The sequence below is a fragment of the Semicossyphus pulcher genome, unplaced genomic scaffold (assembly GCF_022749685.1).
Source record: "Semicossyphus pulcher isolate SPU_LCO1_2020_fin unplaced genomic scaffold, fSemPul1.0.p SCAF_7, whole genome shotgun sequence".
Taxonomy (NCBI): Eukaryota; Metazoa; Chordata; class Actinopteri; order Labriformes; family Labridae; genus Semicossyphus; species Semicossyphus pulcher.
The window spans coordinates 29,567,045-29,593,309 of NW_027211748.1; the positions used below are offsets into that span (position 1 = coordinate 29,567,045).

General features: G+C 45.0%; 2 protein-coding genes and 1 long non-coding RNA gene across 5 annotated transcripts in view; 1 reads left to right on the plus strand and 2 right to left on the minus strand.

Moving 5' to 3' along the window:
* The window catches only part of efr3a (EFR3 homolog A (S. cerevisiae)), a 146,132-nt gene extending 129,730 nt beyond the window's left edge, over nucleotides 1-16,402 (plus strand). For 2 of the 3 annotated variants that reach the window (XM_069684296.1, XM_069684297.1), the window contains exons 17-24: nucleotides 688-819; nucleotides 942-1,009; nucleotides 1,442-1,569; nucleotides 7,586-7,671; nucleotides 7,764-7,812; nucleotides 8,087-8,190; nucleotides 8,280-8,329; nucleotides 9,320-16,402. In XM_069684296.1, the coding sequence (XP_069540397.1) occupies nucleotides 688-819; nucleotides 942-1,009; nucleotides 1,442-1,569; nucleotides 7,586-7,671; nucleotides 7,764-7,812; nucleotides 8,087-8,190; nucleotides 8,280-8,329; nucleotides 9,320-9,425 (723 nt within the window). In that variant the 3' untranslated portion in view covers nucleotides 9,426-16,402. The remainder of the gene's footprint in view (nucleotides 1-687; nucleotides 820-941; nucleotides 1,010-1,441; nucleotides 1,570-7,585; nucleotides 7,672-7,763; nucleotides 7,813-8,086; nucleotides 8,191-8,279; nucleotides 8,330-9,319) is intronic. The other variant, XM_069684298.1, reaches the window with a different exon arrangement.
* Nucleotides 16,403-16,618: 216 nt separating this feature from the next.
* On the minus strand, nucleotides 16,619-19,159 carry oc90 (otoconin 90). Its single transcript, XM_069684790.1, has 4 exons — nucleotides 19,059-19,159; nucleotides 18,696-18,802; nucleotides 18,288-18,558; nucleotides 16,619-16,910 (listed from the first exon to the last, which is right to left on the minus strand). Exons 1-4 carry the CDS (start codon nucleotides 19,157-19,159, stop codon nucleotides 16,619-16,621), a joined length of 771 nt encoding a protein of 256 aa, XP_069540891.1.
* A 1,675-nt stretch (nucleotides 19,160-20,834) lies between these two features.
* Nucleotides 20,835-25,457, minus strand: LOC138612202 (uncharacterized). The gene is made up of 4 exons (XR_011309624.1): nucleotides 25,360-25,457; nucleotides 23,356-23,445; nucleotides 22,243-22,413; nucleotides 20,835-21,082 (listed from the first exon to the last, which is right to left on the minus strand). It is a non-coding gene; the product is annotated as an uncharacterized lncRNA (long non-coding RNA).
* Between the last annotated feature and the right edge of the window lie 808 nt (nucleotides 25,458-26,265).

Consider the following 26,265-nt stretch of genomic DNA (forward strand, 5'->3'; position numbering starts at 1 on the left):
AAACTTTAATTATCACAGACTGCACTGTCCTGCATACGTCAGCATGTTAGGGCTGAAAGCAGGTCAGGGTTCACGGCCCCCTCCCTCTGATTCACCTGTGTCTCCGCCCTGTTGGCTCTGCTGCTCACACAGGCGTGCATGGCTCGGAGCTCGGAGCAGATTCAGCCTCTCTGCACACAAGAAGCAGACTGAAAGACTGAGCGACCCTCTGCTGCAGAAACACACGTTTCTCTGCTCCCCGTTTGCCCCAGGGGTTACATCACACATGACAGTTACCCTACGACCTCATGACGGAGACTGACAGGAAACAAACCTGCATTACAGAACATATACAAAACTTTAAATCAGTGGTTTCAGTTGTTTTGTTGTTTAGATGGAGGCTTATACAACAAACAAACACCCTGAGGTCGTGGCTGACGACTACATTAAGTGTGTGACACGCTCGGTGGGGTCCAGAGAGGATTCGTGCACACAAATGTACAACTTTAATCAAATAAACAAGTAAAAAGAAGCTATACAAATCTAACAAAGCAGGAACCGTCTGAAAACAAAGCTAACATGTTGTCATACGTCCGCACAAGATAAAAGGGGAACTCCAGGGCTTCATTAAGATAACAGGTAATATTGCATCCTCACATACATGACGATTTGTTAATGTGTCTGCTGTTGTGTGACCGCTCCGTGCAGGACATGGCTCTGACTAACGAGGAGAACATGCCCATGTTCATTCGCTGTGGCATCATGGCGCTGGTGGCGGCGTACCTCAACTTCCTGAGCCAGATGATCGCAAACCCTCCGTTCTGTCAGCACGTCAGCAAGGTGCAGCATTTCCTGCTTCTCACGTCACTGTTCCCTGCTTCAGAGTTAGATACTTCAGTTTATTAATATGCTGCTGATGCACCGCTGTGTTTGTTATATTGTTATTTGCGTTCTCTCTCCAGGTGATTGAGCTGAGGAACATGGATGCTCCGTACCTCCTCCCGGAGCACATCTTCAGGGACAAGTGTCCGTAAGTATCCACTGATTAGCAGATGGAGGTTTGGTTTTTTGATGGGTTAACACTGAAGAACCAAGTTTACGTCACAATAATAAACTTGGTGACCATTATAACAGAACAAGAGCTGCACAAAATGTAATCTAACAACCACATTCGTAGTGTGACCGGGGGACCTCGTGTGATTTAAAGATCCTGGAATCACAGATTGAATGGGTTAAATGTGAACACATCGTCCTGGAGCTCTGCAGATAAAACCCGATGTGAGATTAAGAGAGCCAGGGTTGCTTTAAATCCTTCTTCTCACCCTCAGCAGTGATAGGCAGGGTTTCAGACAGCTCTGTTGCGCTTTATTTTAATGATATGACGCCGAGCGTTTATAAGAATCATCACCGACCCTGTTTTTGATGGAAGAAGCTGATCGTGCTCTTACCTTCTCTTTCCCAGACTCCCTGAGTCTTTGGACAAGGAGGACAGACTGCTGTACTTCCAGACGGCCGACATGGCAGAGTGTCTGGCAGGACCGGGATACAACGCAGAGAGACTCTCGATTCCCTACGTCCCCCAGGTCACAGGTACGACCCGCCGGGTCACACTCAGCAAACTACGTGGAATTAAAGACGCTCTTTTGTGGAGACAGACAGAGAGACAGACAGAGAGCAGAGAGACAGACAGAGAGACAGACAGAAAGAGAGCAGAGAGACAGACAGAGAGACAGACAGAAAGAGAGCAGAGAGACAGACAGACAGAGAGCAGAGAGACAGACAGAGAGACAGACAGAAAGAGAGCAGAGAGACAGACAGAGAGACAGACAGAGAGAGCAGACAGACAGAGCAGAGAGACAGACAGAGACAGAGCAGACAGACAGAGCAGAGAGACGGACAGAGAGCAGAGAGACAGACAGAGAGCAGAGAGACAGACAGAGAGCTTAGAGACAGACAGAGAGACAGACATGTTCTCATGTGGTCCCGACATGCAGACTGACGGCTGAGCTCCAGGCCTCTGCCCGGCGCTGGACGTCCGGAAACGTCCCAAACAGCAGAATGTTAATAAGAACAGAAACATGAACTCCTGTAAGATTATGTGAACAGTCACGTCTCCGTCAGCGCTCCGTCCACCCGTTGAGCTGGTGAAATTCTGACATCAGGTTTGGGAAACCGCTCTTTGATTTCCAGGAAATGTTTGTTTGGTTGTTTGTATCTAACTCTCGGGGCGCTTCTCTTTTCTTCCCTCTGCCTCGCTTTCATCTCACATCAGTGCTTTACACAGTCGGAAAAATCCTCCACAGGTGCAAGCAGACGTCCAGAGGTAACCAGCGAGAGTAGAGCTGTAGACCCGGTTACCCGCTGTCACTGATCTCCTGCCTTTATATCTGAGATTATTGAAGCAGGAAATACTGCAGACAAACTATCAAATCATTAACTTCAGTTTGGAGGAATTTAAGGCACTGACTGTTTTTACGCTGGACACAAACCACCATGAAAGACACAGTCTGAATGATGGGGAGCAGGGTTAGGGCAACTTGTGGAAAATCTGTTTCTGACGTTAAAGTCAAAGTCGGGACATTAAAAAAATCTGACTTTTATCAAACATATAATAAAAAAGGTTTGAAATCGAGAAAAAGTCAGAAATTCTAAAGAAAATATTAAAATTTGATATTTTAAGTCAGAAATCTAAGAATTAAGTCAAAATTAGACTCAAATTTTAATTCTCAGTAGACTCAAAAGTCCCAATTCTGACCTGTTCTGTAGAATTACTTAGCATACCACTGGTTTAATGTAAGAAACTTTACTGTTCACAGACTGCTCTGCTCTGCATACCACGACGTGTCAGGGCCGAGCCAGAAAAACAAAACTCTGATATATCTGAGATTATAAAGTCGTAAACTTGCAAGAAACAAAAACTAGTAAAATAGTGTTTATATAAATAGTGAGCTCGGAGCATATTCAGCCTGATTTCTCTGCACACAAGAAGCAAGAAACACACGTTTCTACGCTCCCCGTTTGCCCCGGGGGTTACATCACACATGAAGGTTACCCCACGACCTCATGACGGAGACTGAGAGGAAACAAACCTGCACTACAGACAGAACATACAAACTACTTTAAATCAGTGTTTCAGATGTTTCGTTGTGAACACAGAGGCTTATACAACAAACAACCAGCCCGAGGTCGTGGCTGACGACTGTATTAAGCGTGTTAAAAGCTTTACAATTAACGTGCTTTGAATTTTAATTTATCTGACAGGAACAAATTCTGTCAAATGAACTTGTGTCAAACTGCTCAGTGCAGGTCACGTCCACGCGCAGGGGCGATAAGATGAGACTCTTTCATTGGACGGAGACTTCAGATTCGTGCTCGGCTGTCTTATTGTGGCAGTGAGATCAGTGAACAGCCAGTACAGCTTTTAGCCGCCCCTGTGACGAGATGTTGTTCTGTAGCTGTGAGGGAAGCTGTGAGCTTGTGTTACTCCTCCTGATGACAGAGTCCTGTGTAGAACCCTCGACCCTGCAGCTTCAATGACGCACAGAAAGCACACACTGGCAGGAATCTATCCCCCACCTGAACACAACTCCAGATAACCCCTGTAGCTGCTTAGATTTCCAGTGTTAGCTCTTGTCAGTCGATGTAGACCTCACACTGTGTACTGAGATTGAACGGTCTGATCATTTTTAATAACATTTTCTTGCATTGCATCTGGAAATGTTCTGGTGAGTACATGCAGGAGGCACGTGTAGACCATGCAGCTTGTGTTTGTTACTGTGCCTGGTGCTTTTGAAGCTCGGGTAGTTCTAACAGAAAAACAGGCACCTTCTGCAAAACACATGAATGTGCTTTACCTGTGTCTGCTCTCCTTTGTAGCTGCCTTGCTAGCTTCAGCTGTAGCTCTTTTCACACAAGCAAGTCCTGACCAAAGTATCGGCTTCGATGTCGTCTTGTAAACGATCCTTCTTCTTCAGCCTCTGATGTTTTTAATCGTCCTGTTCTGTGTCGCTCTCCTGGTCTCGCACCGGTCACATGACATAAACGTCACCACGCCCGCTCGCTGTGAATGCTCCTGAGTATTACCTGCTGCGCTCACACATCGGCTCACCCTGACTTCTTGAGGACATTGTAGCAGGAGGCTTCAGGAAAAAGTCGGGGTATAACATCTGCGCTCAGACATGCAGCCCACCCGGACAATGTCGGGAACTTTCCAGGAGTGCAGGGCATGTGTGAGACGGGAATACATGTCCTCCTCATTTGAAGGAAATGAGTGCACGGGCAGATTCAGCAGGTAGACAGGCAGGTGACCCATCCAATCATTTCTTTCAGTCCGAATACGTCCGGTCTGAACGAAATGATTGGATTCATTATCTGTTTAGGTGCAAGGGGAATTTCAAACAACAAGATTCATACAAACAGAAATTAAAGTTTAGGGGTACAAGTGGATTTAATTCTTTGTAAGAGTTAAACTTTGGTGAACTTTGACCTGATAATGGAGGAAGCATCAAAAGTGAAGAATGAAGCTTCAAATGAGCAAGCTAAAACGATGTTCGCTCTGCTGCTTGCAAACGCTTGGAAATGAGCACATTTGTGAGCTGCTTTCCCTGAAACAGATCAGTTCTTACTGTTGAGGGCGGCACGGTGGTGCAGCGGTTAGCGCTGACGCCTCAAAGCTAGAAGGTCCCTGGTTTGAATCCCTGTTCAGACATAGGTGGAGTCTGCATGTTCTCCCCGTGCATGTGTGGGTTCCCTCCGGGTACGCCGGCTTCCTCCAAAGACATGCTCGTTAGGTTCATAGGTGACTCTTAACTACCTGTAGGTGTGAGCGTGAAAGGTTGTCTGCCTCTCACCCAATGACAGCTGGGCTCCGGCCCCCCTGTGACCCTGAACAGGATAGGTGGTACAGATGATGGATGGGTGGAAAGACTATTGGACATCAGATAAAGGAAAACAAGAAGAACAGAGATCAGAAAGAACAAAGTGTTGGTGCACACCTGCTGAAGTGTGCCGAATGTCCTTTACTAGCATCCTCAGTGTAAGCGCTCCGTTTCTCCAAATTAAAAACACATCGTTTCATTTCTAATTCTTTTAGTTTATTGTCTTTCTGTAGTCGAGTTCAAACACTGAGTATTTGCTTTTGTATTAGCTTCTAGCTAACAGTTCATCTGGGGGCAGAAAACCGAGTTAAAGAAGTTTTTATTCTCAGAGGAACGTAAGCTCAATTTTAACTTCATGTTTAACTGAAGTTCTGAACAGTCGAGGAGTGCTGGGGATCACGGCTCTTTGAAGGGAGCCGAATCTCATGGCTCCGTTCCTTTCCGACACGTCACAACACTACGAGGTAGAGAGTGAGCGTGCCTGCACTATATTCTCCTGCGTCAAGACACGCTGGTAAAATGTGAAGCAAACAGCAGAATAATGTAGGAACAATTAATCATCGTCTTTGATTTGCCAATAATTTATGATACAGCTCTGTATGACTGAAGTCAACGAAAAACCAAAGTTGTTGGAGGGTTATAATGTCGCTCACCGTCGGCACTATGTTGTGGTGACTTGATTCCGCTGCACATGACGTCGTAGAGCGGAGCTGCAGTCGAACAGAGCTGCCCGTGGTAATTCAGCATGAAGGGGAGTCGCTCTGGTCTCTGCTGGTCGGTTGTTTCCCGAATGATCTCTAAAGTGAATTGAAAATGTTTTGTTTTATACATCAGATTGTGAGCCAAAAGCTGAAACTATGACACAAACATCCGTCACTGGATCAGCAGCATCGCTGCCCTCAGGCCGGCCGCTGAGTCACACCTGTTCAAACTACACAACAAAGGTCGCTTTGACTCCGACACAGCGATCAGACAGCATCACATGTTTTCTGTCTCTGCATCACACTTCATCTGATCCCTAACTTTCCTCACCAGATGACCTTGACGCTGTGCTGTCCCTGGAGTTGATAAAGTAGTCCTGTGGTGTTTATCTTCTCCGGTGCGGTGTGGATGAGTCCTGGAGTGTTTGAGGCTGTGGGTTTAAGACGGGCCCTCCTGAGGGACCAGGGACCAGAGGAGTGGGTCGCTCTGCAGGATCAGATGCAGTTGTTCCTGGTTGTGTTAAACTAGAGCATGAAAATAGAAGCCTGGCCCCCGTCTGAACAGCTGTTATTTTCTCTTTCATAACTACTTGTGGAAATTCAGTTTACAGGAGAAGTTTTATACCTCTAATTAAAGTATGGATGTAATGAAGCTGTATGTGAAGCTGGAGACACGTCAGACTTTCGACGTGCTTATTGATAACATAAAGGACCTTAGACTAAAATGTTGACAGACTTAGGGGTTGATGTGTTCACCATGTGAAACATGGTCACATACATTTGGACTATAACAGGCTGGGTATCTGTGGCAGCGCCCAGTTAGTGACGCGTTCTCCATCAGCCAGCAGTGGTTGGTCTGCCAGAGAGGGTAGGCGGAGCTAAGCGGCTGCTTCTCCGCTCTCTGCAAGTGTTGCGAGTAAACAGTAATCTACTATGGCTGAACAAACAAAGAAAAGATGGATGACTACAGATACAACTTCAACAAGAAGTGAAAATCCAAAGAAGAAGAAACAAACTCGACGCTCAGATGAAGCAAACAGTCTGAAAAGGAAAGCGACCGTCAGCCAGGAAAATCAAGAGTTACAGCCGAGACAAAGAGAGCCAGCCGTGGACGTCTGGTTAGATTGGAAAGAGTGCTCTTTCAAATTCTGATTATCGCAGAGTGTTGTGGGAGGCGCTCAAGAGCACAAGGATTGATTGTGGTAGTTACTTTAAGTCAGATTTTTGTCTATAAAGTCAGAAGTCTGACTTCAGTCACAGGCTGCTTTCAAACCTTTGTTTGGTCTGAATCAAACACCAAATTGTTACTAAGTTGCATTTTGCCTCCAGTTTGGTTTGTGTTCAGACGGCAGCTTTTACCAGCAGACCAAATGTTTTAAGTGTGCAAGGAAACTGCTCTCTGATTGGTCCGAATTTCCACGTGGAAAAACTCCCTGAAGTAAACAAAGCAAGAGAGCACACTGATCGGTCACACTCAACAATTTTTTGTCTGAGTTTTTTCACTTTTACCCGACATTGTTCGACAGCTCGATCAGTTCCATCCAAATATTCCAGTTTCTCACTGAACAGTCTGAACACCTCCGCGTTCTCGTGCGTTTCAACAAGCGTTGAAATTGTTTGGTCAGCCCATATTTCTATCAGCCCTCCCCTCGTCGCTCCCCCACACTCGTCTTGCTGCCTGGCTGCGTGGCTGTCTCTGCAGGTGTCCAAACGAACCAGACTTTCAGAGTAAAGTCTGATAGTTCAGGACCAAAGTTGTGAGCTCTGACTTAAAACTCAGATCTCAAATACATTTTTTACATGTGAACAAAACCTCGTTCATAGTGTCGTGGCATGAAACAAGCAACTGCACCTGAACGCATCATGAAACGTAAAGATTGCATGTTAGAGATCAAAAATACCAAGTTAGATTTGAATGCTCTTTTGCTCTTTAAGTTGCCTGTTGTGCTGGAGTGTGCACTCATTGTTTATCCAGTTTATGTGCATATAAAGCTGGTTTACATTTCATCAGTGTCTCTCGTCCTGCAGATGAAGATCGTCTGACCAGGAGGAAGAGTTTTGTGGACACCATCTCGCTTCAGGTCGACATCATGTCCAACAGCCTTCCAGACAAGGTCGGTCTCTGACACACACTCAGATGCTGCTGAGCACAGACGTTTTCAGGGGGTAAAATCTCGTTTAATCTCGTTCCTTTGTTCCTGTGCAGTCCCAGCTGGCAGAGGAGATCACGTTTGAGACCCTGAAGAAGGCCATCGGTGAGACACGTTTCTAAGCTACACAACTTTCCCTTTAAGCCCCCCCTCACCTCTCTGTGGCCCCGCTGAAGCTTCTCCCTCAATACAAATAAAAGATATGATTTGGATTTTTGTCAAATAGTCCCGTCTTCCCTCAGGCCTTCTCTGACAAGCAGGCCTAACGCTGACAGCATCGTCCTGTGAATTCTAAAGATGTACCGACTGTCAGCACTCGGCTGACAGATTAACACTGATATTTAAATCACCGTTAACATCCAGCGCTGCCTGTGTTCAGATACCACCGGCCTGGAGGAGCAGGAGAGAGAGAAGAGGCGTCAGGTGATGGAGAAGTTCCAGAAAGCTCCGTTTGAGGAGATTGCTGCCCACTGCGAGTCCAAGGTACAAAATATATAAAAATAATAATAAAAATATGTGAAGGATTAAATTGATATCATCATGATTTCAATATGAACGTCGTCTCTCTCCAGGCGAACATGCTGCACGACCGGCTCGCACAAATCTTTGAACTAACAATAAGGTAAGTCATATTTATTAATATAAAGCTTTGTTGTAAATGAAACACAGTTGTTTGGGCTTCTTGTTTTCCTGCAGAGTGCAGCATGTTGTCTGAAACACGTCGTCTTGCTAACCAAACCGATGACATCTCAACTCAAAACTCACATTAAGATTAACGCTAACATCGTATGCTAACAAGCTAAACTTTAGAGTTACACTCAAACACGACATGTCATCATATTCCCATGCATATTTACATGGAAACATGCTAATCAGATGAACATCACATGTCAGATGCTAACATGTTTACGTACTGTGTACACCCGTCATATTTATGGATACTTTCAAGTTATTTTCTAGTTTTTTCAGTTTAAATTTGTTTTTACTTTCGACTCATTGAGGGCGATTATGAGATAGCCTTGTTAGCAATGCTAATATGTCACCTGAATTTCCCCCCTGGGGATCAGAAAAGGATTATCTTATCTTTACGTATAAATCAGCAGCATCTTAAAGGAGAAATAAAGTCTAGTTAGCACTGCTAGCATGTAACTTTTTACATGCTTAATGCCAGCATCTTCTTCCTGAATTCCCCCCCTGTGGATCAATAAAGTATTATCTTATTATCTTAAAAGAGATAGGGACATGTCAAGGGGCAAGTCTTGTTAGTCGTGCTACCTCCTTATTGTAAACATCAGTGTTTGTAAGAGAGAAATCTGTTAGCATTGCTAACATGTAAAACTCCAATCTTCAACGTTTTAAATTGTTGTTAGACATTTTAAAACATGTTAGACATCATGTGTTGGCAGTGTGCGTGTTCAACATCCACACTTTGACTTTACAGGCCGGTTAAGGCACCTGGAAGTTGAGACAAGGTCTTATTTTATGAAGCTACCGTGCATCAGTTTAAACGTAACCTTTTGCATTAGTTGCTGCTTTTAGACACTTTGCAGGAGAATCGAGCTGCCAGTTTTAACATCTCTCATTACCCTCCCTCCATCCTCCCCCTCCTCAGGCCTCCACCCAGCCCGTCCGGAGTGGTTTCCATCTCAGCGGGACACACCCAGCACCAGTCCGTCCCCGTCTACGAGATGAAGTTTCCAGACCTGTGTGTCTACTGATCACACCGCGGACATCACACACACACACACACAGACACACACACACACACACACACACACACACACACACACACACACACCAAGCCGCCACACAAATAGATAAAATACAAATTAAAAAAGTAAAGAAAGAACTACACAATCACAATCTGTACTCTAGCTTCCACTTTATGTCAGTTAGCACAGAGGTAACAGGGATGCTAACAGGAAGACAAAATGCAGCCGAAAAAGTTACATATAAAAACTAAACCGACTCAATCTGACGTCTTTCTCTGAATCCAAACCTTTAACTTGTTCGGAGCACCAGCAGCGCGCTGTCCACTCAGTGTGAGAGCTTCAAAGGTGGAAATAGAGCATCTAAATTCATTATGATTATCTAAACTTGTGCAATCTCTTTTTCCGCTCTGATTCTCAAATCGCCTGTACCAATCCCAGCAGCTCCAAATGAACTGAGTTGCTGCACTTTGTTTGCTGATTCACATCCCTGAAACTAAAAGACAACACGAGTCAGCACGAACAACAACTGAACGTTTCACTCGGAGATCTCGCTGTACAGATGCCGTATGTGACGTTGCTTCTCAGCATGACTCTGATCCAGTGTGTGATCTCTGCTCCAGCCAAAGCTGCTCACCTCGTACTAACGCTGTCGTCTCAAACTGAACTCTTACAACCAGATTAAGGCTTAAAATCTAACGCTAGTTTTAATGCTCCTGCTTCTGCCTCTTAACTGTCCTCATGTTGATCAGTATGCATCAGTAAAAACGTACAGTGTTTTAGCTCTCAGCTAGAGTGACTGAAATACCGTCACTGGTTGTAGAAGGCAGAGTAGATTTAGGCTCACAGCTGTTTCAACCTGCTTCAGTCTTTGCTCGTTTTAGGTGCAGACGCTGCAGAAAGGTCTTCAGGAACCAGCTACGCTTCGTGCTGGGAGATGAAATGAAAGCAATGCTTCGGCTTCAGAGCGCGATGAAGGCAAGCCGAGGAGGGTTTAGTTCTCAGCGTTGTTCAGTACAAATGGCTCATTGTTGGTGATTATGTGTTCGGAGTGAAATCCTGGAAAGCTGCAGAGTAACGGAGAGAAACTCTGGTTGGTTCTTTATTCTTGAAGCTTGTCAAAGTTTTTTTTAGAGAGGTGTAAATGGAGCTACTTGATTCAGGTCAGAACAACTGTTTGGTAAATGGCTCCACTTTAATCTTATTAAGTTATCCTCATGGTTGGCATCATAGGACGTACGATTGGAGGGACGTTCTGAAGACAAGATGTCCACAATTCCCTACGTATATATGAACAATGCAGAAGCCTTACGGCTGCTTCCTTTGGATATTAGTTGTTTTATGTTAAGCAGAAAGGAAAAGCTCCACAGTCAGACTGCATTACCGTGCTGTTTCACTTTAATCATCGTGATTTGTTGTTGGAAGAATCCAGCGACGTACCTGTAAGTGATCGCAGAAGCTGCAGTGGAAGAAACATTTCTTATTACTTAAAGTCTATCGCACCTGTCCCGACTTCTCTGTCCCTTTCTTCCATGGATGTAGTTACACCTAACGCTGCATGCAAGACCCTGTTTGTATCACATCAGCCAGTCAGAGCGAACTTTGTGAGGACATGGTTCTGCAGACGGTGTTTCCAAGCATCCTAGCCCTGAGGCTAACGTTAGCTAGCATGCTACTGTTGAAAGGTAAAAGGTCTCAGCCTGTGTCGACTCCTTCAGCCTGCTGCTTTGATGTTTCCTCACTGCAGAATTTCACCACAGCAGGCTGTTGCACCACGTCTCTGCTTCCTGTGAGATTACACAGAATCATGTGAGCGATGTGCTGCTTCCTCTGGTACATACCATAATCTTAACAGTGTCCTGCAGTGTGTGATCCTGCAGTGTGTGCGTGTTCGAGATGTGATCAGTTAGGATTATTTCTCCTGTAGTCTGCGCCCGGTCTGTAAACCGGCCTATGATGGCTGCATTCAGGAATCATCTGCACCCAGTGGATATACTTTGACATCAGTTCAGTGCACGTGAACACAAGCAAGTGTGTGAACTGTGTCTTTAATGTAGGTATAGCGCTCTTATGTTGTGACATTGAATGTACGTGTATCTGGAGGTGTTGGGCTCCAGAGTTCTTCCAGCGGTGTCGCCCGTAACAACCTGTCTGGTGCTCGTCGCTCTCTGCCTCTCAGCCAGCGGCTCGTCACTCCTCGGCTTCTTAAAGAACACAAAACATGTTTCATTGCCAAAGACAGAAGTCGTTCCCTCCCCGCTCCCTGAAAATGTCTTGTACTAAAAAACACTTATCGGAGGCGGCGTCCAGCGAGCAGCCATATGGAGAGTTTCACTCCAACGTAAGAGAGCAGCACCTGATCAGAGAGAGAAGCTCATTGATCGCTGCCTTCACGCGCTCGATACAAAGTGGTGACATTCTTTAGGATTTAATCACCTGCACTTTTTCCACCACAAGGCCACGTTTTGTTTCCGAGAGAGGTGCAGGAGGCGTTTTTGGAATGAGATGCTTCGTGTCTGCCGGAGCTGCAGCTGTGATCAGTAATAACAGATGGTTATCAGCACTTCCTCTGATCCGGGCTCAGAGCAGGAAGAAAAATCCCTCCAGTTGGAGGCAGATTCCTGCTGCCACCGTTTGGCCCGAGCAGCTGTGCTCAGAACATCAGTCGCTTCTGCTTTAGTCAAACTTTGAAGGTCGCTTACTTTCACTCGGAGGTGGTCGGTTTGTTTATCCTCTGAAGATGAAACTTTATCTAGTTGGTGGAGAGGACTTGTGTCATCAGATCCGGCTTGTTTGGATCCAGATGTGAGCCTGTTGCATCTTTTCTCTGCTCGCTGACGCTTTACAGAGAAGATGGAGAACTAAATGTGTGCTCAGCAGGGTGTGGAGGCTGTTCTGTACGTGTGGTGGACGTTTCAGATGGTTTTGTATGTTAAAAGTTGAGAGAGGTTGTCTATGTGTGCTTTGTCTGAAATCACCAACATGAGCCTGATATGTTCGATCTGCTCCCGGTTTATTTGTCTTGACAGCTAAGCAGCGTCTGACCTCTTTCCCGCCTGGTATCAACACACGATCTGCATCTGTACGTCAGTAAAGGTTCATGTTAATGCAGCAGAAGGCTCTGCAACCAGAGTAATGTCTGGTGAGAACACATGGAGTGATCTCAGCCAGGTGTAGATGACATCTGTGCAGTTTAAAGGTCATATCTGGAAGATTTTCTGCTACATTCTACGAGTTACTTTCTGGCTCGGAGGAGGAGAGTGACTGCAAAGGCCCGTGCTCAGACGCTGTTGTTCAGATACAGATTGCGGCTTCATACCAGGTGTGAATCTTTCTAACTCTTCTTCTTTGGCTGTGAAATGGAGCTCGGATCATACCGCAGTCGGCTGACAGTGTGGCTAAAGAGTTCATCCATTCGTAGAGTTTGTTTGAAAATAAAAGGACAAATTTAAGAGCAAAGAAGCATCAAAAATACAGTATAAAAATATGCATTATGTTTTGTGCATATCGCGCCGCGTATCGTCTTAGCTTTAAATGCTTATGATTTAATATCATAGTACCATAGCTCGACTTGCATTATATGAACTAACTGCATGATATCTTAATGGGCTCTGGGATTAAATATGCTGAAACAAACACAAAAAAAATGCATCCTTAACTTCAGACTCTTCTCCAAACGGATGAGACCCGAGCCAGCAGAGAAACTCGTCTGGAGAACCGTCTGACGAGAACAGGCGATGAACCGTTTGTTGGGATGTGGCTGGAAGACGAGATCACTTCCTCTCATGAATGTGTCATTATAGCAGTAAATCATATATTTTTGTACATTTTATGCATCGTGCATTGTTGAATTATTGCCTGGTAGAGATTTAGAGATTTATTGACATGGGAAAAAAGCTTGTTTTTATTTTTAGATTTCATCGTTTACTTCGACGGTTCAGGGTTTCAATGGGATTGTGCAGTTCTTATCAGCGCGGGAGAAACGTTCATTATTAGATGATTATTTTTATTGTACAATCCGTTTTATCATTTCAAACATGCTGAAAGATGAATAAATATTATACCAATAGTCAGATTATATAGTCAGTTCTTTCTGCTCACTGCAGAGACGCGAGGAAATCAGTGCAATCTGCTAATTTTAGCATCTAATTATCTTCTTTCTGCAGAAGCTGCAGCTTCAGCTCCGACTGTCATCAGCAGAGATTCATGGAGACGTCTCAGCTCCAGATTCACCACCTTTCTTTAGCATCAACAGCCACTTCACTGCAGAACAGGCTGCTTCGTCTTCTCCTGATACTAAAGAAAAAAGCTCATTGAGGCAGAAGTTTAGCTGACGTTAGCAGCCAGATGTGTGTTTCACCTCGTCAAAGTCAAATGTAACACAGAAGTGATGCACATGCACGTGACCATTAAACTCATAAGTCCTCTGAGAACCACAGACAGAGATGTTCCTTATGACTGCAGGAGCTGCCTGAGAAGAATCCGGGTTTAAGTTTCCGTCGGTCTCAAAGTAAATAAATGCTTTTAAAGTGTTTTTCGTTGCAATACCGCGAGTGGCCACTGGGCGAAATTGGAAGCGTGACTGAGCCATGGCACCTTATTCAGGTCTTAATAATAAATCAATGGGAGACAAACATTCAGCGTTTTAACAGAGAAGAGTTCACCACTCGGGTCACGCACGTCTGCATTTTAACTTTGTTATTTTGAGGACGAACGTAACGTAGAATCGATATGTGTGAGACGATGACAGATGAACATCAGCAAGTGAATCTGGAGCTGAGTCTGCAGCTGCATAAGGTTTAAACTGATCTCAGAACAGTCTGAAGTTCAGCTCTTTTATAAATCGACAGTTCGTTTAATAGATTTCGGTCGATCTGCACATATTCAAATAAACGCTGCGTCGTAACGAAGCGTCACGATAAAAGGAGACATCGTGTTTGCACTTTGATCACTGTGTACCTGGTACTACAGCAGACCTGAATCAGCACAGATGACTGTTTGGTACAAGATGATCGTTCGAGGTATTTTTCTCCAGATGTTCAGTTTGTGAAATGTTGTATGAAAGAAGAAGTCTGTGTGAAGCTGTAAAAACGTCCCTCCTGAACAGTGAGGAAAGTCGAGTATTAAAACCTTAAACTAGGTCAGGAAGAGAAGCCGCGTGTTTGCAGAAAGATTTCACTGCCTTATTTCAGAATGCTGGACACAAAAACACTTGAAAGCTGCTTTTCTTCACTCTTTGAGACGGGCTTTTTTCAGTTCACCGGCTTCGTTCTGCAGACGGATGAGCAGCGGAGAGCTTCACACGACGCTTTCTCATGTTTGTGATGCAACACTTTGTATTTCTGTGCCAGTTTTAGAGGTCAAGTTGTCTCGTCTGTGTTCAGCCGCCACAGCGACAGACTCTCCGGCGTCCAAACTGCTAAAGCTCGGCTTTGTTTCAAACACACTGATGATTTTAACCACTAGAGGGCGCTGAGGCTCTGCTCCCGCTGCACCATCAGGAAATGAGATTCAGTTTGACTTAAGATCTGAAAGGTTCCACATGTGCAGAAGCCCTACGTTTAGCTTTGACAACAGTAAGTTTGATCCAGAGTGCAGCTGTTCAAAGACTCCCTACATGCTCCCATTTTCAGGTTTCAGTCGATCAGTCTAAAAAAATGATTTCCCTTTCAGCTTAACAAGCAGCAAATCCCCACATTTAAAACCTTTCTTGCTTGTAAAATGACAAAAGATCGTGCAGATAAGTCACATTTTTGTGGATTCAATTAATCGTACAAACGAGAGGCAAGTGAGACGCTCATTTTTCAAACAGTCTAAATCGTTTTCTGTGATTGTGACTTGAAAACGAGAGAAAAAAAGTGGGAAAAGTTTGTTTTGGCACGAAAAATGATTGTTTGTTGTTGTAATACTTATTTTGACCACAAGAGGCTGCAGTGCACCACCGACCCCATGTTCTAGCTCCAATACATTTATAGCCAATTGAAAGACTAAACATTCAGGGCCTGTGTCCACTGACAGCGTCTACTTTCTGTACAAACCACCGCAGTGTGGCGTTTGCTGCGCTCAGCATCAGCTGTTTATTGTCGCTGCGCTCTCCGTTGAAAATAGTTCAACTTTTGGCACACCGCTGTGCTCGTCAATCATTTCTCCCTCAATGACCAATTGAAATAAAGAAGGGGCGGGACCTCCGATATGAACTTTGCCAACAACAATGGTTGAGGAGAAGCTAATCCTTTATCCTTTCGCTTTGTCGACGGTGCAATTTCCAGGTGCAGAGCAGCTCTAACGCCAGGACACGATTCCTTTACATGGCTTTTATGTTTTCTTTGTAAAGTGAAGTGAACAAAAGCCAATATTAAGCATACAGAGCGATTTCAAATAGACGTAACGGTCGCTACCAAGGGAAGCAGGAGTGCTGCCAGACAACATCTGTAACCTAGCAACAGTAAGCGCCGGCGAGAAGCGCTCTGAAAGTGAGGTTGTGGGCGCTGCCAGAAAAATGAGCATTTCTTTTGGGTGCATGAAAAATGAAACGTTGGTGGACTTCAGCCTTTTGTGGCCAAAATGAGGATTACAACAACGACCACGAAGCATGCAAACCCTTTCTGTCATATGATTTCTCAATCAAGAAAATAACTTCAAATAAAAGTTTTCCCTTGAAAACTTTGTAAACCTGTTTTAAAGAAAAAGGAAGTTAGAAAGATTCCGATTGTATTTTTTGTTCCTGTTCTGAAACCAGAAATGATCGTTTCCTCCACAGAACGACAGCCAATCGTTAAAAAGCAACAAATTATTTCAGTTATAATGTTTCTGTTTCTAAAAACAGCGATACAGAACTTGTTTTTCTAACATGTGGAGCCAACAGCCTGAGCACCGCTCCGTTTCCTGCAGCAGCAGAGCCTCAGCGCTCCTTTACGAAGCCTCTTTAATAGTAAACTGTACGTTGAGATTAATGTTCCAGATAAAATAAAGTGTTTCTATCGATACCTGCGAGCTGTGGTGTCTTTATTTCTGTTCTCTTCAAGGATGAAACCGACGAATGTTTGTGCTTTTATTTTATAGTCACACATTCTTAAAGAAACAACAAGAAAATCTACGTAAACATTTAATTTCTGTAAATTAAAACTTATTTTTCAAACAATGATTCCATAAAACGACTTCTTCACATCCTAAAGCTGCCTTAAAAAGAAACACTTCCACGTCTAGTGTCTTTTCCCCTCTTCTTCCTCCTCTCCTCCTCCCTCCTCCTCCTCTCCTCCTCCCTCCTCTTCCTCCTCCTCTCCCCCACCCTTCACCCCCGTCTCTCCTGGTCTGCCTCCTGGTGTCCTCGCCGGTCTGGGTCTTTGGCTCTGCCCTGCGCTCGGCCTGTGGTTGTGGGTTTGAATCCCACCGTGTGTCGGTGGCTCTCTGCTCTCCTCGCTGGAAGGAGGAGGAGGAGGAGGAGGAGGAGGACGTGTGGGCGGTGCAGCAGGAGGACGTGACTTCTCTTCATCGCTGCACACAGACAGAAAGAGTCTCAAATTGTTTCAAAACGTGTGAAAAGCTTTGAAACAGATTTTTTAAACTTTTATTGAAAGTTTGAGACGTTTATCAGAACAAACACTTAAATACATTTAGACACAAGAGCTGCCGGGTACTTCTTTATCTTGCACTAAACTTCTATCTTGTGAGATTTTTAGAAGTCATTCTTACTATGAAAGGAGTCTAACTTTATTTATAAAGCGTCTTCAGATACAAGCGAGTGACTAAAGAAACTAATGAACACCAGGACAATGAAAGAAGTGAACTGAACAACTCCAGAATAAAAAAAGCAGTTAAGATAAGAGTAATATTTCAAGACAAAACTCAAAAATTCAGAGATTAAAGTCGTAAATTTTGCAAGAACAAATTGGACATTGTGAGAAAATTATCAAATTTATGAAATCATAAAGTCGTAAACTTGCGGGAAACAAAAACTAGTAAAATCGTGTTTGAACCTTTTCGAGCAGCGACCCCCAAACAGCAGGTCGGGGTTCACGGCCCCCTCCCTCTGATTCACCTGTGTCTCTGCCCTGTTGGCTCTGCTGCTCACACAGGCGTGCATGGCTCGGAGCTCGGAGCACATTCAGCCTCTCTGCACACAAGAAGCAGACTTCATAGAGGAGAGAGACTGAGCGACCCTCTGCTGCAGAAACACACGTTTCTCTGCTCCCTGTTTGCCCCAGGGGTTACATCACACATGAGAGTTACCCTACGACCTCATGATGGAGACTGACAGGAAACAAACCTGCACAACAAAACTACTTAATTACTTAATTTACTCAAATCCGACAGCACAGCTCGTTCTGAAGGAGACAACACGACTGCTTCACACACAGATCAATGACAGAATGCAGAAACTAGGGCCAGGACAATCTCACTTAAAGGCCTTTTTTTCTTGTAAATTTCCGACTTTAATCTTGGAAGTTTCAAGCTTTTTTGTTGGAATATTTCTGTTCTCCTCCGGCTCAGTTTTTATTTTACAGTTGCCCTAAAACACCGTCGTTCAAACACACATTTCTTCTCTTAAGGCTTCCGTAACCTGAGGCTTTTTTATGAGATATCATTTTTCTGTATTTAGAACACAATTATTCCAAACTCAACATTTTTTTTACTTCACGGTCAATAATCCAAACTATGGCTGAAGACAAACTTCTAATGTGGCTCCAAGGAGGCAGCGAGGTTGTGTCCTCACGTACTAAGAGTGTGTCATTGGTTAAAAGCTGATCAACGGAGAGTAAAACAGTTCCCCTTAAAAACTTGCAAGATTCTCAACTTCGTATTGACTGTTTTCAGACCAGTTTAAATAAAGTTCTGTGGGTTTGAACAACATTTAAATGTCACTCTTCTCACCTGTTTAGCGGGCGTGGGGGCGGTGTGGTTGTATCTGTGTACGTTTCCTGCTCTCCGTAGGGCTTCTCCGTGTCCTGCGGCTCCTCGCTCTCCTCACTAGACTGAGAGGAAAGCCGTGGTTTGGGGGGTCTGCTGGCCCGGCGGCAGGGAGGTCCGGGCCCGTGGCACCGCTGCGGCGGCAGGCTGTGGTTAAAGTGAGCGGCTGCCATACACTCGGCGGTAGCTTTGTCGCACACACACTGCAGCTTGTCACACACAGCGAGGCCCTGACCTGAGGAGGAGACAGGAGCGGGTCATGTGTGCTGCAGATGAAGGTAAAAGTTAAGAACGACTTAGAATTATATTCATCTCATCGGGGAATCGCAGCACTTTTCAACCTGGGCCCTATCTTTACTTCTTCATACTCACATCGAGGCTTCCCGTTCTCACACGAGATCTGAGCGTTGAGCTTCCTCTCTGACCTGCAGCCCATGGAGCTGATCTGCTTCAGGCAGCAGTGATGGAAGAAGCAACACCTGAAGAAGAGCAGCAGAGGGAGGGGAAGAGAGCGCAAGGTGAGCCTGTCCTCATGGAGTCTCCTTGTTTAGTGTCTGCACATGCACGCTCGCAGCAAAGAAGCAACAGTGATGAAATGAAACTGGCAGATACCTGGCTGAACACTATTAGACCTCCAGGATAAACACAGCATAAAAAAGACTCAAAATCTACTCTGCACGTTCTTCTTCCCTTTGTTTTCCCTTTAATGTGTCATCACTTCCTGGAGCTGCTGACCTGTCCAGCTGGTCCTGAGGTTGCCCCCCGCCCTCCTGTCCGCAGTAGCAGCCGTACATCTCGTACTCGTGTGGGCATCGTCCCGTCAGGCAGAACAGCATCTCCCCCAGAGCCGCCATCTCCCGCCTGACTCGCCCGTCGCTGCCGTATAGGATGAAGGAGTGACTGCATTCTGATTGAAGAGGGAACACAGGGTAGTGCAGTGCTTACCTTTTCTACATAAAAGGGGTTTCGACCCTGTAAAAATGGGGTTATGCTACAAAATGAAACCGGGAAACAGAAATTCTTAAAGGGGAATTCTGGTATTTTTAAACCTTTGCTCTGCATTTCATATTTTGGGTCTAAATTTCTGAATCCTTGATGGGTCAAAGGTCGTCCACTAAAAGTTCTTGTTGTTTCCACTGACAGGCTCAGATTGTTATTCTAAGTGTGTGACAACATGACAGAAAGGATCCCTACAGAGATAGACCTTTTTGTTACAGAGGAAGATGATTGTTTTAACCACAAACAGACGTTACATCGCTCTCTGCAGACACACCAGACTCCATTGAAAAAAACAGTGATTTACCTATAAGAACACAGGAGCTGCTGGTCAGTTAGTTTGGTTTTATTTGCAGTATTGTGTGACTTTGGTGATTTCAAGAAATAAGTTCTGATCCAACACAGTTTTTGTGTAACAAACAAACTAACCTACCGAGGCAGTGGTACACAAGCAACTCCCGTGGTATGCAAGGTAGAATTAGTGTTTTTATGAATGGAGTCTGGTGTGTGTGCAGAGAGCGATGTAACGTCTGTTTGTGGTTAAAACAATCATCTTCCTCTGTAACAAAAAGGTCTATCTCTGTAGGGATCCTTTCTGTCATGTTGTCACACACTTAGAATAACAATCTGAGCCTGTCAGTGGAAACAACAAGAACTTTTAGTGGACGACCTTTGATCAGAACCAAAGATTACGTTACAGCCTGTTTCACGGCTGCTTGCTGCAGCAGTCTACATGAGAGATTTAAGGGTTTAAAATAACTAAATCGTCCTTTAAGTCAGGTCTGCAAAGCTTAGCTTAAATATGACATTTCAAAGATGGCAGGCGGTTAGTCACACTGTGACAATCAGGTGGGACAGAGGACAGAATAACGCAATGACATTATAAAAGACGAGCCAAGTCCTTTTTTTGCCGTGTCACCTTTGCTGTCTGGCTGCAGCTGTATGTCAGTCAACCCAACAGACTCCAGCAGGGACCAGGCGAAGAACGGCACCGTCCTCTTCTGAGCCACCTCCCAGCCTGCCGAAAGACACACAGCAGATTCCAGGAAGTTTGAGCCATTATCAACATATCGTTCTCAGTGGCAGCATGTTTGTGCCGTGTCACTGAGCTGACAAAGGAACAACAGTTGGAAGGACTCTGGAAGGCCTGTAAACCTCCTAAAGCTTCGGCTCTGAGGGGAAAACAAGAAAGAAAACATCCAATACATTAGAATGTTCCGGCACAAAGCTCTCTGTGAACGTTTCTAATGATGCAGTTTCATCCTCCATATTGTGACTTGTTTCTGCAGGCTGTCATTAGAGCCCATAGATTACTTAATCTAACTTTTATAGCCCTTTAAATGACCAGTAACTTTGTTGAACCAGTGAGAGAAACCTGCTTCATTTATTCATTCTACTTTGATTTCACTGAGCAAGTTAACGCTGAGCACGGAGGCTGAATGAGAAGAGGCAGAAGGCTTCTTGATGGGGAAGGTATGAACTGCAGCGTTTGGACCGAACTCTACCATCAGTGTCTCTCTCCTGCGAGCTGTCTGCCGGCTGTCCGTCCTCACACGGAGGTTCCTCTGCTGGTTCTGGCTTCCCCTGCTCCTCCTCCTCGGATTCAGCCTCTGTGGATGCCGGTGTGGGTACTGGTGGGGTTCTTGTGGATGTGGTTATCTCAGACCTGGGTTTGACGGATGTGACTCGCCTCGCTGGTGTCGACTGAGAGGCAGTTCTCACGGAGGTTGATGGGGAGGTTGTGGATTGTTGAGTTGACTGTCCTGAAGCAGATTGAAAACCATAGTTAATTATTAAATATCAAATTATTTTCTTTGTAGAGTTAAAACTCTTCTTTTAACCGTAAACAGGTGTTACATCGCTCTCTACAAGGCCACCAGACTCCACTGAAAAAAACAGTAATTTTACATTGCATGACATGGGGGTTAGAGGTCCTCACGGGTCAACCGGAACCCTAAGACCCCGGACCAGAACCAGTTTTATGTGGGAAACCAGTTCCGGGTCCAGACTCGTTCTATAACTCTGGCTTCCAGGTCTGTTCAACATTATGAGTAACCCCCGAGTGGATCCGAGAAAGCCCTGCCGTGACTAGAAAGCGTCATGATGACAGAGAAAGTGCAAGCAAAGGACAGCTGTGGCGAGTGCTCCAGCTGCTCTTGCTCAGGAGGTGAAGGGTCAGATCACAGGTCAGACTCGGACAACACGGATCATAGCAAACTAGAAATGCTAACGTTAGCAGCCGTGGCAGAGAGTGATCGTTATCATTGTTCAAAAGCACAAATAGTGGAAGTTATCTTTATGATGCTCGATGCAACAAACCAGCAGTGCTGCTTGTAAACGAGCCGCGCATTCGTCATCCGTCTGCGTGACGGCAAGTGGACTTTAAATCTGAAATAACTAGTGGATCAGCTTTGTGTTTTTATCAACACGACATGAAGGAAACCTGGATGTGTTTTATGAACTTTCTTAGCGGAGGATGGATTATACACACGGCCAGGCACCGGGGAGAAGGCTGCGTCACACAGGTAGGACAAACACACGACATTTCTCAGTTCTGCACGGGTCCGGGTCCCAGCTTTCAAATATTAGATGGATCATTTACATTTCCGGGTCTCTCACATTTTGGACCGTTGAAAACCTCTAACAGGAGTTAAAAATACACACAAACTAATTTCTATTCACCGACGTTGCATTGACGGGGATTCACATCTTTCCTGCACAAATAAAACTGTATGGGAAAACTTTACCTCATGCAAATGTCACATTAACATTTAAGTGATTCCAACACTTTCTAATACAGATGCAAATTTCCAAGAGGGTGCAAACGTTCAATTAATTCCACTCGCCCGTGTGTCAGTGCTAGGCTGAGTAATTTCCACAGATTTCTCAGAGTGAAGAGCTGCCGCGCCCGGAGCTGCCTCACCTGTACTCAGGAGACTGAGAGGAGCTGCAGCAGGTGTGTGCGGTCTGATGTCTTTCTCCTGTGAAGCGTTGGGATCTGTGGGAGAGACGGCAGCGGGTTTGGCTGGGCTGCTTTGTGGTCGGGAGCTTCTTGTTGAGGATCTCTCCGTTTCCCTGGTGGTAACTTCTGGACCTGAAAAGGGAGCCAGTTTCTCAATCATCAGTCATCAGTCTTCAAACAAACTTGACGTCATAGATTCACTCTCAGTCATTATAGTTAGTTCTTATCATGCTGATTTATGTCCAAGTGTTCATTCTTCTCACAAGTTTACTTTTAATTAGTTATTTGATGCTATAAAAAGGGGGTGTGGCCTCATGATTGACAGCTCTGTTGACAAATGGGGCTCCTGCAGCGTTCTGTTCCCGAGTAGCAGAGTAGAGGAGGAACGGCGAGAGGAGACGTAACGAACACTAACACTACAGTCATTGAACTTTCCATCAGCGTGAATATCTGCTTCAGACCGACACAAGAAGCTGTTCTGCTGCAGACTGAGCCCACCTGAGGGCTCCAACACGCCAAGGACACCTGAGGGCTCCGACACGCCAAGGACACCTGAGGGCTCCGACACACCAAGGACACCTGAGGGCTCCGACACGCCAAGGACACCTGAGGGCTCCGACACGCCAAGGACACCTGAGGGCTCCAACACGCCAAGGACACCTGAGGGCTCCAACACGCCAAGGACACGAGGTAAAGGTGTGTTTGGGTCTGTTCAATCTTTATCGGCTCTACAGTCGATAAAATCTAGATTCAAACATACTTCCAATATTTTTTCACATCCACGCCAGGTTAGCTGTTTCTCCCGGTCTCCATTTATTGAGCTAACCAGCAGCTAGCTGTAGCTTCATATGTAGCATACAGACAGAGATTGGCGTCCGTCTTCTTCTCTAACACTCTGTCAGAATGTAAATAATGATGCTGGACTTTTCCTCAATGTGTCAGTTAACATAGTAAGAGTTGAATAATTGCCTGCTCTGAAAACTTTCCAAGCTTACGGTTCAGACTCTGGTTCACGGTCAGATGAACATTTTTTTTCTTGAGCAAACAGAAGACAGAACTTTATTTTGAGCCGACCTTCAGTCGGCCTGAGAAAGCTTGTGTTCTCACTGTTGCTCTTCTCTCCTCCCTCCTCTGAAGCTGAAGAAAAGGTGACGCCTCCTCCTCCTGCAGAGAGCAGAGCACAGACATCCACAAAGAGTCAGACATTCATATTCCACCTGATGAAACCAGGCATTAAAGAAAAAGCTAGTACATCTCCTTTTCATTCCTTGAATTAAAAATGTAGGCTACACGGTAATTCATGTACAGAGTGAGCCCCCGCCCCACCTCAGGTCTCAGACACCTGTCAAAGCCGCAGTGTGTATCGTCAGATGCCTGTGAGCATGGAGAGGAGGAGAAGCACTTTGGCAGTAACATGTTTTTTGTCTGTTTGACAGCAGCGACGTGAAACTAAATCAAATCAGTTTGCTGCTCGTGTGTACCTGAAGTCTGGTATTTTTAGGCACAGGCCGTATTTTTTACATATTTTGGGGTCTAAATGACAAACGGACAAAAAGAATATGCTTCATTCGGCTGCTTCAACCGTTAGCCATGAAACAGGCTGTCATGGCTGCAACGAACTCCTTTGGGGCGACGTCTGTCCACTAAAAGTTCTTCTTCTTTAAGAGCAGGATGCTTTTTTTATATATATATATCAATCTCTTCAAAGAAGCCAAACTCCATTGACAAAAACTGTTATTTTACCTCACAGAACAGGGGAGTTTGTCAGGGGGTCCAAACTAACCATCCAACACACCAAATTCACAGGAACACAAAGGAGCAAACCGAGGCGGCGGTGGATCAGAAAGTCTGTGTGCTGTGAGCTAAAGTTGCTGTTTTTGTCAATGGAGTCTGGTGTCTTTGAAGGAAGTGATTTAACAGCTGTTTCTGGTTTCAAAGATCTTACTTTAAATAAAAGGTCCATCTCTGTAGGGATCCTTTCTGTAATGTTGTCAGACACTTAGAATAACAATCTGAGCCTGTCAGTGGAAACAACAAGAACTTTTTGTTGACGTAATTCGTTGTTATGTTGCAGCTATTGCAGCCTGTTTCACGGCTAATGGCCAAAACAATCTTATGGATCAATTACAAAACTGTCTGCACCAACCTAGTGGCCCAATCATTGTTGCTCGAATCTGGACAAGATTAGATTTCAGGAACTGCAAATACCTCTTAAACTAGATTCTTTCCCCTCTGATGCTGGACCAAGTCACCGAATTTATGAAAAGTAAAGAACAGACAATTTCTTAACAAACTCTCGCTCTCGTTACGCTTTGACTACTGCAGCTCCCTCCGGGCAGGCCTTCCTGCATGCACATTCAAACCTCTGCAGATGATCCAGAACGCAGCAGCACGACTGGTCTTTAATCAACCCAAAACAGCACCTCACTCCACTGCTCGTATCCCTCCACTGCTCGTATCCCTCCACTGCTCATATCCCTCCACTGGCTCCCAGTCGCCGCTCGCATCAAATTCAAACCCTGTTGCTTGCTCACCAAACAGCAACAAAAAACGTCTCCTGCCTACCTGAACGCCCTCATCCAGGTGTACACTCCGTCCCGCCCACTACGCTCTGCCAATGAAAGGCGCCTGGTACTCCCATCACATCAGGGCTCTAAGTCTCTAACTAGACTCTTCTCCTCAGTCGCCTCCCAGTGGTGGAACGAGCTACCAAACTCCACTCGGTCCGCAGAGTCCCTTTGACCTTTCAGAAGAAGCTACAGACCCAGCTCTTCATGAACACCTCTGACCTTAATGATATTGATGATATTGATGCTATTGATGATGATGACGTTGAGGATGCAGCTGATGTTGATCAGGATATTAATGATGATGATGTTATTGACCTTGTTGATGCTGCTGCTGATGATTATAAAAAAAAAGAAAAAAGTGCGACCTGTCAGCTCCAGTGACCGGTCGCACTTGAAGCTGTTTGTTGTCTCGTCCTGACTTGGTTCGCTCCTGTCTCGATCGTTGCTTGTGTTGTATTAACTCTCAGATGTACGTCTGCTAAATGAAACTGTAACGTTGTAAACTGACCTGTTGGAGAAGCTGTTGTTTTCTTCGCTGACGGAGTCGAGCTGCCGTTCACCTCATCAAACTCCTCTGTGGGTGCAGTCTGCGCTGGTGTCGTTGTAGTTTGTGTTGTTGCTGTTTTGGCAGTTGTGGTTGTAAACAAAGTGGTGGGCATATCAATTTCTGAGGCAGAGGAAGAACAAACAGGTTTAAATGTTCAAATGTTCAAAGCAAGGAAGGAATTACATGTTCAAGACATTCATCACAGCTGACATCAACCCCATCATGAGTACAGATTCATGTTACGTTCACCACTCTGCTGCTCACCGTCCTCATCTGAAGCTCTCTGTTCCCCTTCCTCCTCCTCCTCCTCCTCCTCCTCCTCCTCCTTCCAGTCTTCATCCTCTTCTTCTGATGATTTTAAGCGCATTGCACTAGATGTGGCAGTTTTTTTCTCAGATGAACTGATTTGTGGTTTTGCTGGTGTTGGTGATGAAGTTGTGACCAAAACTGAAAAAAATGTTTTTTCTATTTGATGTTAAATGTAAAAAATAACATAATAATTAAGAGAAAAAAGAATCATCCATCATTTGAATGAGAAACTGTTCAAAAGACAGACCGCCGACTCATTTCTCACTCACCTTCCTCAGATGACTCTTCCGGACCAGTTGTTGTTAACTCTCTGGGATTTGTAGTCTTTAGAAGTGTTGTAGTCTGACGTGATGGTGTGACGGCAGCGTGTGGAGTCGCTGGTGTTGAAGATGTCTCCTTGTTTTCAGCTCCAAAGCTCGGTGAAGAGAGTTTGGTCGCCTCTGATTCTGCTTCACTCAGTGGTTCTCTGTCTCGGACAAACGAAACTGAATCTGCAACAGAGAATTTCAAAGTGTTTATGGGTATTATATTGTGATGTGTTGGGTTATATCTTCTGAA